At 46.6% G+C, this 13,183-nt stretch overlaps 1 protein-coding gene across 8 annotated transcripts in view; it reads right to left on the bottom strand.

Moving 5' to 3' along the window:
• CELF1 (CUGBP Elav-like family member 1) overlaps positions 1-13,183 on the bottom strand; it is a 1,362,987-nt gene that overhangs the window by 298,192 nt on the left and 1,051,612 nt on the right. For all 8 annotated transcript variants that reach the window (XM_044082727.1, XM_044082728.1, XM_044082731.1 and 5 more), the window contains one exon: positions 11,170-11,355. In XM_044082727.1, the coding sequence (XP_043938662.1) occupies positions 11,170-11,355 (186 nt within the window). The remainder of the gene's footprint in view (positions 1-11,169; positions 11,356-13,183) is intronic.

The raw sequence follows: 13,183 nt of genomic DNA, 5'->3' as shown, positions 1-13,183 counted from the left end.
GTATAGGGATCAATCTGCCTTTCATGAGCCCAAAAGGAGAATCTCTTCCACTTACTGGAATAAATCTTCCTAGTAGAAGGCTTGTGGGAGGAAGACAGAATATGAACCACCTCCGGTAATCATGAAGCCTGACTAGGGACGGAATTGGAGCAGCCATGCTGTCAACCTGAGGGTCTGAATGAAGGGGTGGAACTGGCCTGACATACGAGTCAACAGATCTGGCTCTGGGTCCAGAATCCACAGATTGTCCATTAGATAAGGGTGAAGAAAAGGAAACCAGCTCTGACTAGGCCAGTGATGTGCAATCAGTATCACTTTGCTTCCCAAGGACTGTGCTTTCTGAATAACCTTCGTTATCAGGGGAACTGGAGGGAAGGCATAGAGAAGACAGGAGGGCCAATCGTGATCTAGAGTGTCCCTGGGTGTTTTCCCCTTCGGGGGAATAAGGGTGAAGAAGCTGATGCATTTGGCATTGAGGAGGCTGGCAAGTAGATCGCAGCAAGGCTGACCCTATCTGCGGAAAATCCGTTCCACCACTTGTTCGTTCAGGGACCACTCGTGAGGCATCAGAATAGCTCTGCTCAGCCTGTCGGCAATCACGCTGGACTTCCCCGGTATGTGCGTTGCCACTAGAAAGCACCGGGAAGATACTGCCCACTGCCACACTCGAAGTGCCTCTCTGCAAAGGGGATACAACCTGGTTCCTCCCTGTTTGTTCAGATACCAGACCACTGACATGTTGTCTGAGTGGATTGCAATTGTCCCATGAGGAAGAAAGCATTGAAGTGCTTGTTCATAGGTTCATACTAGGCTATCTGCCCGAGGGCATTTACAAGCCTAGCCCATAGTTTTGTGGCTTACGCCACCCCTTTAGTATGGGGAACTATACCCATTATTTTGCTGTGCCTCTGTTGAGCAGTGACACTGAGGTAATCCCTGGGGTATATCTGCGATCTCCCATCCATTGGTCAAGATTTCTCTTGAACAAGGCCAGCGAGGTGCTCTGCCTCACATATACTTATTCCACAGCATAGGAGTCTTTGGGTGATGAATCTATCCCTCAGCGTCCTATTATTAATAGCGTGTGGGGTTTAAGTCTCCGGGATCTAGATTTTTTGAGGTGAAGCATATTCATCAAATCTGGGTTTGACATGGCCTTGTATGTTAGGCAAAGGTCACCTCTGAGCAAGCGGCTAATAGCACCGCTCTCATCTCTAAGACGTTGATATGCAAATGGATCTCATGTTCCTGCCAAGTGTCTTGGACTGTCCTGCCGAGATAATGCCCCCCCCCACCCGATCTGGGAGGCATCAGTGGTCACAGTGGCAATCGGAAAAGGAAGAACGAAAGGCATACCCGCGTTGAGATTGTTGGTCTGCAGCCACCAGCACAGATCCTGCTTGCACCTGTCTGTTATTACAATAAGATGGGAGAGCGGGAGATGCTGAAGAGACCATTGGGCAAAAAGTAGCCACTGAAGAAGCCTCGTGTGTAGTCTTGCAAGAGGCACTAGCATGATTGTGGCAGCCATGGTCCCTAACAACTTGAGGACCACTTTTGCCTTGACCTTCTTCAGTGGTAATAGAGCATAGATCTGTTGCTGTAAAACCTGAACTCTCTCTTCTGGCAGGAAAACCCCCATGGGCACCATGTCTAATTCGGCGCCGATAAAGGTAACACGCGGCGAGGGCAACAATGCAGAATTTTCCCAATTCAAGGTAATTCCCAGACTCTGGCACAGTGCAATAGTGGCGTCCCTGGTCTGTAGTAGTAGATGCCTGGTGGTGGCAGACAGGAGTCAGTCATCCAGGTATGGAAACACTTGGAATCCCAGATGTCTCAAGTGAGCCGTTACCACTGCCATGCATTTGGTGAACACCCTGGGGGCTGTGGTGAGACCAAAGGGCAGGGCGCGAAACTGAAAATGACTGGCTCCCAGCCGGAAGCGTAGGAGACTTCTGGATGTCCTGTCCATTTTTATATGGTAGTAAGCATCCTTGAGGTCGATGGGGCACATCCATACATCTTTCCCTAATAACGGGAGAATTGACTGCAACGTGACCATGTGGAACTTGGACTTCTCTACATGAAGGTTCAAACGGCTGAGATCCAAAATGGGTATCGGGTCCCCTGTTCTTTACGGCACCAAAAAGAATATGGAGAAAGTCCCTAATCCTACTTGGTCTGAGGGGACGGGCTGGATGGCTCCTTTTAACAGCAACTTTTCAACTTCTAAGGTTGCAGAATCCCTTTGACTGGGTGGGATGTCTGGGATTCTTTTGTTTGGAGTGGGGCCATGAAAGAAGGGGAATATGATAACCTCTGGAGATTATCTCTAATACTCGCTCGTCTTGGGTGATGTCCCGCCAGGCTTCTGGGTATAGCGAATTGCGAACCCCGACTGGCTCCAGAGATGCACAGTCGGGCCTCCTCTCAGGAGCTCTGGTAGGGAGAACCACGAAAGGAATCGCGGTCCCCCTGGTTATGCAGTCTTCCTCTGCCTCTAGGGCGGTGTCTACCTGAATTTCCACCCCCTCCTCTGCCTCTGGAGGGGGAATCACTCTGTGCATCGTGAAAAAACCTCTGCGATTTTCTGAACCACATTTTTTCACCTTTCTGGCCCTTGGGATAAGGTCTAGAAGGCATGGAAAAACAGACTCCCATGGCAGACAGGGTTTTTCCTTCCTGCTCCCACCTAGTGAGAGTGTCCTTCACCTTGGTTCCAAACAAGGATGAACCGTCAAAAAGCGCATTGGTGAAGGTAGACTTGAAGGCCTCCGTGAAGTTGCACAGCTGCATCCAAGAGTGTCTCCTAAGAGAGACTCTGGAACCTGCAGCCTTGCTCGCTCCATCGGCTGGGTAAGAGATCAGCCTCATGTAGGAGTTGGTAACAGAATTTAGGGTAGACATCTGAGCATTGACTTTGAGCCACAGCATCAGAAAAGTACAGTTTTGTACCTACCATAAATGTAGATGTCCGAACAGGATAGCATCTGCAGTCATAACAAATGGGTTGTCCTGTCGTCAGGCAGCCCTTCGGTCGGCCGGATTCCAAAGTCTGGGTCTGGCCTCGGCTGGTGTCGCACTTCACCAGACGTCATCTCTCCTGGTCTTCGGGTATAAAGGCATCAGCCGACGCCATTTTCCTCAGTGTTTCTTGCCCCAGATGCCAGTTGCCCTTCTTGGAAAACTAAATTTTGGATAAATGTCAATGTTTCCAAAAAAAAAGTAGTAGGCACACACAAAAAATAAGCATGTATGTACATATATACAAACAAATACACCATAAGAGATCCCCCCCTAGCTAGCTATTAGGAGGGTAAGTACCCTAGGAGTACCACAGAGGGGAAGGAGGGTGGGTAATCCTGACTGCAGATGCTATCCTGTTCAGACATCTACATTTATGGTAGGTACAAAACTGTACTATGTCCTTCAAGGATGCATCTGCAGTCATAACAAATGGGTAGAATACCATAGCCAAACTAGGGGAGGAGGAAGAAGGATTATGGTGTAGTTAGGATCCCTTGCAAAACAGCAGTGGCAAACCCTGCTCGGGATCTAGAATAAAGAGGTAAGTTGTAATGCTTGGCAAATGTATGCACGGAGGTCCAAGTAGCCGCCTCAATAATGTCCTTGGTAGCCACTCCTCGTAAGAAAGCTGTGGTAGTGGCTGTAGCCCTTGTAGAGTGAGGTCTTATGTTCTGTGGAATTTGCTTTCCATGGTAGGAGTAACAGAATCTTATGCAATTTCCTATCCATTTAGAAATTGTCTGTTTGGAAATTGCTTTTCCTTCCCTTCCTGTTGCATAGGCTACTAAAAGCTGGTCAGTTTTTCTGTTGCCTTTGGTTCTGTCCAGGTAGTAGCGTAACTATCTATGTACATCCAAGGTATGCAGCAGTCTTTCCCCCCTGTTCTGTGGATTGGGAAAGAAGGTAGGTAGGTGGATTGCCTGGTTTAGAGACACTCTGGATACCACCTTAGGCATAAATGTAGGATTAGTTCTCATGGACACTCTATCTTGATGGAAGATTAGGAAGGGTTGTACTGCCATTAAGGCCTGTAGTTCCGAAACCCTTCTTGCTGAAGTAATTGCCAGTAGGAAAGCAGTTTTCCATGATAGGTGTTGAAGATCTGCTGTTGCTGCTGGTTCAAATGGAGGAAGTGTCAATTTTTCTAGCACAAAGTTCAAGTCCCATGCTGGTAATGGTGGTTTCCTAGGAGGTTTTACATTCTTGATTCCTCTGAGGAACTGTCTGAGTAGAGGATGTGAGAAGACAGGGGGATCGAAGCTGTATTCTGCAGAAATGGCTGATGCATGTATCTTGATGGAGGAATAGGACAGGCCTGTATGTAGAAGCTCTGCCAAGTATTCCAGGATGTTAGCAATGTCTATTTTTGACATCTTTTCCTCTTTCAGTACTCCAAATGACAAACCTTTTCCATTTTCCTGCATAGTTCCTTCTTGTTGAAGGTCTGCGGGCTTCAACGATAATGTCTTTCACCCTTTGGGATAAGTCTGGTTTAGCTGCTGTTATGTGATGTTCCAGGCAGTCAGTTGCAGAGTTTTTAGGTTTGGATGCATGATGTTGTAGTTGTTCTGGGTTAACATCAAAGGCATCAGGGGTAGTGTCCACGTCCTCCCCCGAGACATGCTCCTCAGTAATGGATACCAGTGTTGTCTTGGCCAATTTGGAGCTATCAGAATTATCCTTGGACGTTCCTCTTTGATTTTCAGTAGTACCTTGTGCATCAAAGGGAGAGGTGGAAATGCATATGCTGTCAGGCCTTTCCAACTGAAGGATAGAGAGTCCACCTTCCAGGCTAGTGGGTGGTATGTCCTTGTGCAGAATTTCCTGAGCTGGTGATTGAGTGGGGATGCGAATAGGTCTATTTGTGGCATTCCCCATTTCTTTATGATGGCCTTGAAGATGTCCGGGTGTAGCATCCATTCGTGAGCATCCGAGGTAGTTCTGCTTAACATGTCTGCTAGGATGTTTTCTTTTCCCGGTACAAATATTGCCTGTAACTGGATGTTGTAGCTCAGAGCCATACTCCAAAGGTCCAGAGTCATTCTGCATAGGGGGTATGAATGAGTGCCTCCCTGTTTGTTGATGTACCACATGACTGTGGTGTTGTCTGTCCTTCTTATTAAATGGCCTTCTTTGAGGAATGGTCTGAAATTCTGGATTGCTAGTTTTACTGCCAGCATTTCTTTTTGATTTATGTGCAGGTGCAGCTGGTCTGGAGTCCATAAGCCTTGTATGCATTTGTCCAGCATGTGTGCCCCCCAGCCTAGATCTGAGGCGTCCGTTGTGATGGTTTGGCTTGCTTGGAATTTGTGGAAAGGCAAGCCTGTGTTTGACTGGCATGCTTGAGCCCACCATAGAAACTCTTGCTTCAGGCATGGGATTAGTGGGATTTCTGTATCTAAGCTGTGCCTGTGTTGAGACCATAAATTCTTTAGGTACCACTGTAGCTTTCTCATATGCAGTCTGGCATGGGGGACCAGGATTATGCATGATGCCATGAAGCCCAAGGCCTGCAGTACTTTTCTTGCTGTTAGTTTGTTCTGTTTTGTTAATGCCAAGAAGTAAAGAGGAGTTGTTCTTGTTTTCTGCAGTTAGGAATGCCATCTGTTTTACTGAGTCCAATTCCGCACCCAAGAATGTTCTTCTTTGGGATGGTATCAGTCTTGACTTTTTTAAATTGACTGTGTATCCCAGGGCTTGTAGTAAGCAAATGACTCTTTGTAAGTCTTTTGTCAGTTTGCTTTTGTTGTCCGCTTGTATCAGGCAGTCGTCCAGGTATGGATAAATTTGGATTCCCTGTAGCCTGCAATGAGCGATTACTGATGCCAGGCATTTTGTGAATACTCTGGGTGCAGTAGATAAGCCAAAGGGCAATGCTGAGAATTGATAATGCTCTGATCCTGCAAGAAATCTGAGGTATCTTCTGCAATTTGGTCGTATGGGGACGTGCAGGTATGCCTCCTTGAGATCTAGAGTTACCAGCCAAAACTCCTTGCCCAGCATGGGAAGAAGTTGCTGAAGGGTCAGCATTTTGAATTTTGGGACAATGATGAATGTGTTTAAGGCGGACAGGTCGAGAATAGGTCTCCAACTTTTCTCTTTTCTTGGTACTAGGAAGAGTCTGGAGTAGAATCCTTTGCCCTGTTCTGTTAGTGGTACTCTTTCCACAGCTCTCATCTTTGTTAATTGAGCTATCTGTTTTAGAGCTTCTGTTTTTTGATTTGGAGGTAGGTTTGGCATTCCTCTTTTCACTGGTAAGGTGTGGAAGTGAAACCTGTAGCCTTGGTCTATGGTCTGCAAAATCCACTTGTCTTTTGTGATGTAGTGCCAATTTTTTGAAAATAAAGCTAACTTCCCGCCTAAGGGTGCTGTTATTTGTTCCCTGGTAGGCGGTGTCAGAGCCAAGTCACTGTGATTGTCCTGGTGCAGTGGCAGTGGTTGTGTCTGTGCCTCGCTGGTTATTGCCTTGCCACTGGCGTCCTCTGTAGGCACCTCCTCTGGATTGATTTCTGCCTCTGGCACGTCTATTCCTGCCTCTTTGAGATTTTGAGGAGTCTGGAAAGGACCAATTTTTGGAAGGCCAGTTCCTGCTAAACCTTGGGGGCTGAACCTGTAAGAAATCCTTAACTGTTTGTACAGATTTTGCCTTCTCTTCCATTTTCTTCATTACTTGCTGAGCAGGAGTACCAAATATACTGGCCTTATCCATAGGAGCATCTAATAGCTTTGCTTTAACATGATCCGGCAAGACCTGTTCTTTCAACCATGCATGCCTTCTTATAACAGTGCCAGTCATGGCTGATCTAAATGAAGCCTCCAGTGCATCATAGCCACATTTTAAAGAATGGTTACTAACCTGCTGAATGTTATTCACCATTTCTAAAACGTATTTCTTATCTAAGGAGTCATCAGAGGACAATTTCTTAGTTAACTGATCAAGCATAAACTCTTGGTATTGGATCATATGAAACTGACAATTCAAGGCTCTAGCTGAGAGAGTAGCAGAGGTGTAAACTTTTTTCCCCCATCTCTCTAAGGACCTGGATTCCCTTTCAGAAGGGAGAGGATTTTTTTGCTGAGGTGGAAGCTACTGCCTTAGGCCCCTGGGAGATAGTCTCAGGGTCTGCAAGTGGGGCTTTGTATAAGTGGTGATGAGTGTCTGGTACCCTGTAAAATCTATCTGGTTTGGCAGGGGCTGGAGGTAAAGTATCAGGAGCAGTGCAGACATCATTAAATGCATCATCCACAACAGGCAGAACTGGGGGTATAGCTAAGGGCCTATGTTGTGGTAAGTGTAGAAAGGTCCTAAGCCTTTTAATTGAATCTGAGAAATCTTGTCCCTGCCATTGGAATTGTTCTCGCATGGCATGTAAGGTTTCCCCAAAGGAAAATTCCTCTGGAGGAGAGGCAGATGGAATAGATTCTTCAGCATCGGAATCTTCATAAGTAGAAAGAGGAGCCTCTGGATGGTCTGTAATGTCTGAGTCATCCGAAGAATCATCAGTGGACACTGGCTCTGGGGGCTCTGCTCTAGGTCTCTTTTCTGGAGGCTGAGAGGCCCTGTCTGGATGAGATTGGGATGCCCTAATTAAAGAGATGAGATCCTCTGCCAAGGTAAGCATTTGTGAACTGGAACTGGGCCTGTGTGAGGGGGGGAGAGACATCCAAAGGGATGGTGTCTGATAATTCAATAAAAACCACGTTAGTAGGCAAAACTTCAGAGGCCGATTCAACTAGGGTAGCAGGAGCCTCGGTAGTAGTCATGGATTCGGTTGAAGATTGACCCGTTTGCTCGGTTTCGGCCGAAACCGAGACACTCGCGATTTGCTTAACCGTGGTTTCGGCCAAAACCGCAGACCGCGAGTGTCGGTCTTTTTCTTTGCGTTTTTTAACAATTTGAGTAGTCGGAGGATCCGACGGCATAATGTACGCAAAATCTGAGCCGAAAAACTGTTCAGCAAACTCCGACTGACGCCTAAGCGTCCGTCGGTTGAAGGAAGCACAGGCTAAACAGGCTGCTACGTCGTGGTCTGGGCCTAAACAAGGTAGGCAGTACGAGTGGAAATCCTTATGAGGTATTTGTTTCCCACAAGTTAAGCAATTATTTACTTTTTCTGACATCGGCTGAGGCAAGAAAGAGTCCCCAACGGGGTACTTAGCTTTAGAAGTCTTGAGTAGTATTCGGTAGTAGTAATCTCTGGATCTGACCGACCGGCACTTGCGAACAGCTTCTGCTTCGGGCGCCACGCGGCAAGAAAGACTGAAGAAAATGGCGTCGGCTGATGCCTTTATACCCGAAGACCAGGAGAGATGACGTCGGGTGAAGTGCGACACCAGCCGAGGCCAGAACCAGACTTTGGAATCCGGCCGACCGAAGGGCTGCCTGACGACAGGACAACCCATTTGTTATGACTGCAGATGCATCCTTGAAGGACATCGTTACCATGTAGAGAATCTCCCAACTCCTTTAGGAGATCTCTCTGGGGCCGTGTAAAATGCGATAAATAGTTCAGTGACCGCAGTGTAAAGGCCGCTGAAGAGAACACATGCTTCCCATACCAGTCCATAGCCCTGGACTCCTTGTTAGGGGGATGGACGGTAGATGAAGTTTCTGCAAGTTCCTCTTTGGTGGCTGCTGCCACCACCATGGCATCTACTGGAATGCCTTTTGTAAGAAATTCTTTATCAGGGGAGCGGACAAAAACCTGTTGGGTCTCCTAGAGACTGGTTTCTGGAGTTTCCCACACCTTTTGACAAACGAGGTCCAGGAGCTTGTCGAACGGGGGAGAAACCCAAGAGGAGGAGGGTTGGGACCCAAAGGCCTTCAGGAACACCGACTCCCCCTCGGAAGGGGCTTTAGATGGCCAGTTGCTTCTCTGTCTCAGTATTTCCAAGATATCTGAAAAAGAGATATCGTCAGAAGACGACTTGGGGGACCCCTCTGACTCCTTGCGGTCGGTGTCAGACGTGAGAGACTCATCTTGGGAGTCAATGTGCTTCCACTTCACACACTCTTTCTGGGTGGCTCCTCAGGTAAAAAATCCGGGGAGGTCTCAAAAACCTGGGGACCACTCATGGAAGTATCCTGAGGCCTTAGGTCTCCGCTGTCCCTAGACAGAGGGTGATCTGATACTGATATTGGTGCTGGAGGGGGAAGAGTGTTGGTGCCGTAAGATGCAGCTGACGACTTGGCCAGCACACTCCTCATGACCTCGAAAGCTGATCCCCCCCGGCTCCGAAGGTCGACTAACCTCAGAAAACACTCTCGGAGCTGAGAAAATAAGGTCTGAAGCCGATGTCGGGTCCACGCTCACCCGAGCCGAAGTGCTGAGAGGATGGCTCAGAGCCAAACAAGATCGACCTGATACCTCCTCTCAGCTCTGACCGGTGAACTGTGAATCCTGGACCCCATGGACTGCGCCAATGGGGTTGGAGCGGATCGAAGCAGAGATGCCAGAAGGGGCTACTGGAACAGACCTCGGGGCATCAGACAGAACCGACAGCTCTGGCTCCGAAGAAAGGTCCGGAGGAGGAACAGCCAAAGATGAAGGGAGGACAGGCTCCGGAGCCGAATGGGCCAGAGCCGAAAGCAATTTAGCCAGCACCGAAGACTGGAGCAGTTTCCTCACCACTCTACCGACACTGTCATCAGAAAGTGTCCTAGAGGGCCTAGAGGACATGGTAAAGGATCTGGATCTCCCTATAGAGGGAGACCTACGAGTTGGAGAAACCGGTCAAAAAACTGGAGACCGGCTCCAAACTGACAAATCTGTCACCAGCTCCAATAAACAGAGAGCCGATGTCGACATCATCGATGCACTGTCTTCTGTCAGCCCTGAAACCAGTGGAGCTGAAGAAGCAACTGAAGTTTTAATGATTTTCTCCGGCAGCTCCGAAGAGAGTGATGGAGCTGGAGAGCGTTTCTTAGAAGATTTTTTTGTCTGGACTGGAAGGAGAAGACCTGGAACTGGAAGACCTCTCCAAATCCTCGTCAAAGGAAGGTTTCAGCAATCCCCTTAAAATTAGCTTGTTCTTCCTCTCTTGCAGCACGCAAGGGCTGACAGCGTGACAGAACAAGCAGGATTCCTGTAAATGAATAACCCCCAAGCAATATAAGCACACAGAGTGCCCATCCGTCAAAGACATCTTGTTGTTACATTTGACACACTTTTTAAAGCCCGGAGGCCTGTGCTCTTTAGAATCCTTAGACATGTTAAAGGCAAGAACACACACACACACACGGGAAAACGGTAGGGTCACCTTCACCACAGAAACCAAACAGAGCACGGGAAACTAGAGCCTCTAACTTAAACGGCCTAGAGGCCGTGGGGTAACCACAGGGAGGACTAGGTCCTCTAAGTTAAACGGGCCTAGCCCAGGAAAAAGGGGGAACAACAGTCACACAACAAAGGACCCGCTAACAGAAGGGATCAACCTGCTACACAACAAGAAACAAAAAACAGGGGAGGATTAGGTCCTCTAACTGAAATGGGCCTAGCCCGTAAACACCAAGAGAAACAGGATACCAAGAAAAGTTCAACTGAACCGGTTCAGAAGCAAAACACACACACTAGCTATTTTGGAGCTACTAATTTGAAAAATAAGTAGAAAAACTGTACTTAGCCACGGCCAAGAGCGAGACCACGTCCGAGCTGTACGAGCAACAAACGAGATCTGGGGATAGGAGAATTGCAGCATGGGATACCTCTTAGCCACAAGCCAATTGAAGACTTCGAGCTAGAGTATGGCTGAGTCGGAGCCTAGGTTCGGCTCCTAACCCACGGGTAAGAATGTAGGCGAGACTGGACTACATAACATCATATATTAACCATCCATTATTTTAAAAAGTGAGAAAACTTTAGGCAAAACAGTTCTGTACAAAATAACGTTACTGCATAACAGCAATTACTTATTTCTGGGTAATTGTTACATACGGTTACCTATGTCTGGCTTTACTGGGACATTATGGCTTCATCACTTGAGACCAAACCACAACAGCCACAGATCTCTTACCAGTTTCTAGAAGATCAAACATTAACTCTGGTTCAAACCAGTAAATACCAAAGTGAAAACTGCTTTATCTGAGCTGCAAACACAGATACAGATGCACACACACACGCGATACAAAAAAACACTTACCCTCTTTTTGGCTCCCAGCAGCTACAAAGCTTTGTTGTGACAACAAGCTCTGATTATAAAGTGAAGGCAGGGCAGCTGCTGCATACTGCTGGATTCCAGAATATGCTTGAGAAAGTGCTTCTATTGTGCTGCCTGAGCCATTTGAAAGATTCCCACTGCCTAATCCACCATTCAGCCCTGTCATTCCTACAATAAATAAATAAATACATTAATAAACCAGATGACATTAAAACAAGGACCAGAGAAGAGAACTACTATGATAAAGCTAGAAGTGCAAGTGTCTTAACAGTAACAAGAGTAATCACAGGACACATTCTCTACAGTATTTAAACAATACAACTCGCTGCTTATGAAACACACCGTCTAACTGAAGAAATGAATGATGCAAAATTTTTGAGCATACTTACAATAACTGTAGCTGTTTAAGTAAACTCAGTAGCAGTATGATCCATAACATATGGGAATTTGGCACAAGAGGATGCCTGCTTAAGGAGCCTGATTTGCAGTGCTTCTGCATTCCCCCATGCAGTTCGTTCCCCTAAATTATAACTGTTTAGGCAGCCTGACTTACAGAGCTTCAAAATTTCCTCCATGCAGCCACCTCCCCAAGTCATGAACATCAGTTGCATGTACAATGTAAAATACAGAGGCCCCTAGAAAATCTTTCATTTTTCATTTGCATTTCACTTCTTCCTTTTTAAGTTTTAAGTGATTAAGATTATCACAAAGATCTGTGCTTATCAAGCAAGCACAAGTGTCAGCAGGAATACACAGTGTACACTTCTGTTCACAATGGTCTGAAAAAGGGTGCCATGGGCACATTCTGTTCTGCAGCAACTTACACCTCTGCAATTCTGCCAGTAAAGTCACAAACCTAAATGCTGCACTTTGGTATATCTTTTGACAGCTATCAAAACGTACTTATCAAATACCATAGGAGAGCTGCCAAACTGTAAAGCTATAAACTGTCAGTTTCAGCACATAGTTAACATTTTTTCCCATTGCTATACAAAGTGCAGAGCAGAATATCACAATTCGACCATGACAAACGTATCACAGTTGCACTATGATCACAGTACATGTGCCTAGCTGGGACGGGGGCAAAAATATCTAAACCGTCAACTTTAGGAGCAGCCAGGTTGGGGTGGAAAAGGGACCCTTTATTTTCAATCAGAAGGTCTACTCACTATCCACACATCTCCTTTGCTAGGCTGGGTAGGACACAGAACCAATAATGTCTTAGCCAAAAGGGAGCCAAGATAATTGCTTTCAGCCTCTCCATTTTTAGCAATACCCTGGGGGTCCAGCGTACAGGAAGACAAACAGAAAGGAACATACCTGTCATTTGAGGGGGAAAGCATACCTACACAAAATGTCTAAAGTTGCTGTTCTGCAGCCAGACCTGTTCAGTTTCCTGAGAACAGGCAAAGAGTACAGTTTTGTACCAACCATAAATGTAGATGTCCGATAGGTATGCATCTGCAGTCATAACATATGGGTTGTCCTGCCTCAGGCAGCCCTTCGGTCGGCCGGATTCCAAAGTCTGGGTCTGGCCTCGGCTGATGTCGCACTTTCCCCGACGTCAGAGCTTCTGGGGTATAAAGGCATCAGCCGACGGCATTTTCCTCAGTGTTTCTTGCCCCAGATGCCAGGTGCCCTCTAGGAAGGCTAAATTTGGATAAATACAGAAAATTCCAAACAGTAGCAAAAAAAATAAATAAATATATATATATATATATATACATACATATATATATATATATATATATATATATATATATATACAAACAAAGAAATACACCATAATAGATTCCCCCAGCTAGCTGAAAGAGGGGTAAGCACCCTAGGAATACCACAGAGGGGAAGGAGGGTGGGTAATCCTGACTGCAGATGCATACCTATCAGACATCTACATTTATGGTAGGTACAAAACTGCACTATGTCCTTCAAGGATGCATCTGCAGTCATAACATATGGGTAGAATACCATAGCCAAACTGGGGGAGGAGGTACTA

This window comes from Protopterus annectens, chromosome 9.part0 (genome assembly GCF_019279795.1).
Source record: "Protopterus annectens isolate FY-2018-M chromosome 9.part0, PAN1.0, whole genome shotgun sequence".
Lineage (NCBI taxonomy): Eukaryota > Metazoa > Chordata > Ceratodontiformes > Protopteridae > Protopterus > Protopterus annectens.
Note: the sequence above shows the minus strand (reverse complement) of the source record. Positions and strands in the feature narration are given on the sequence as shown.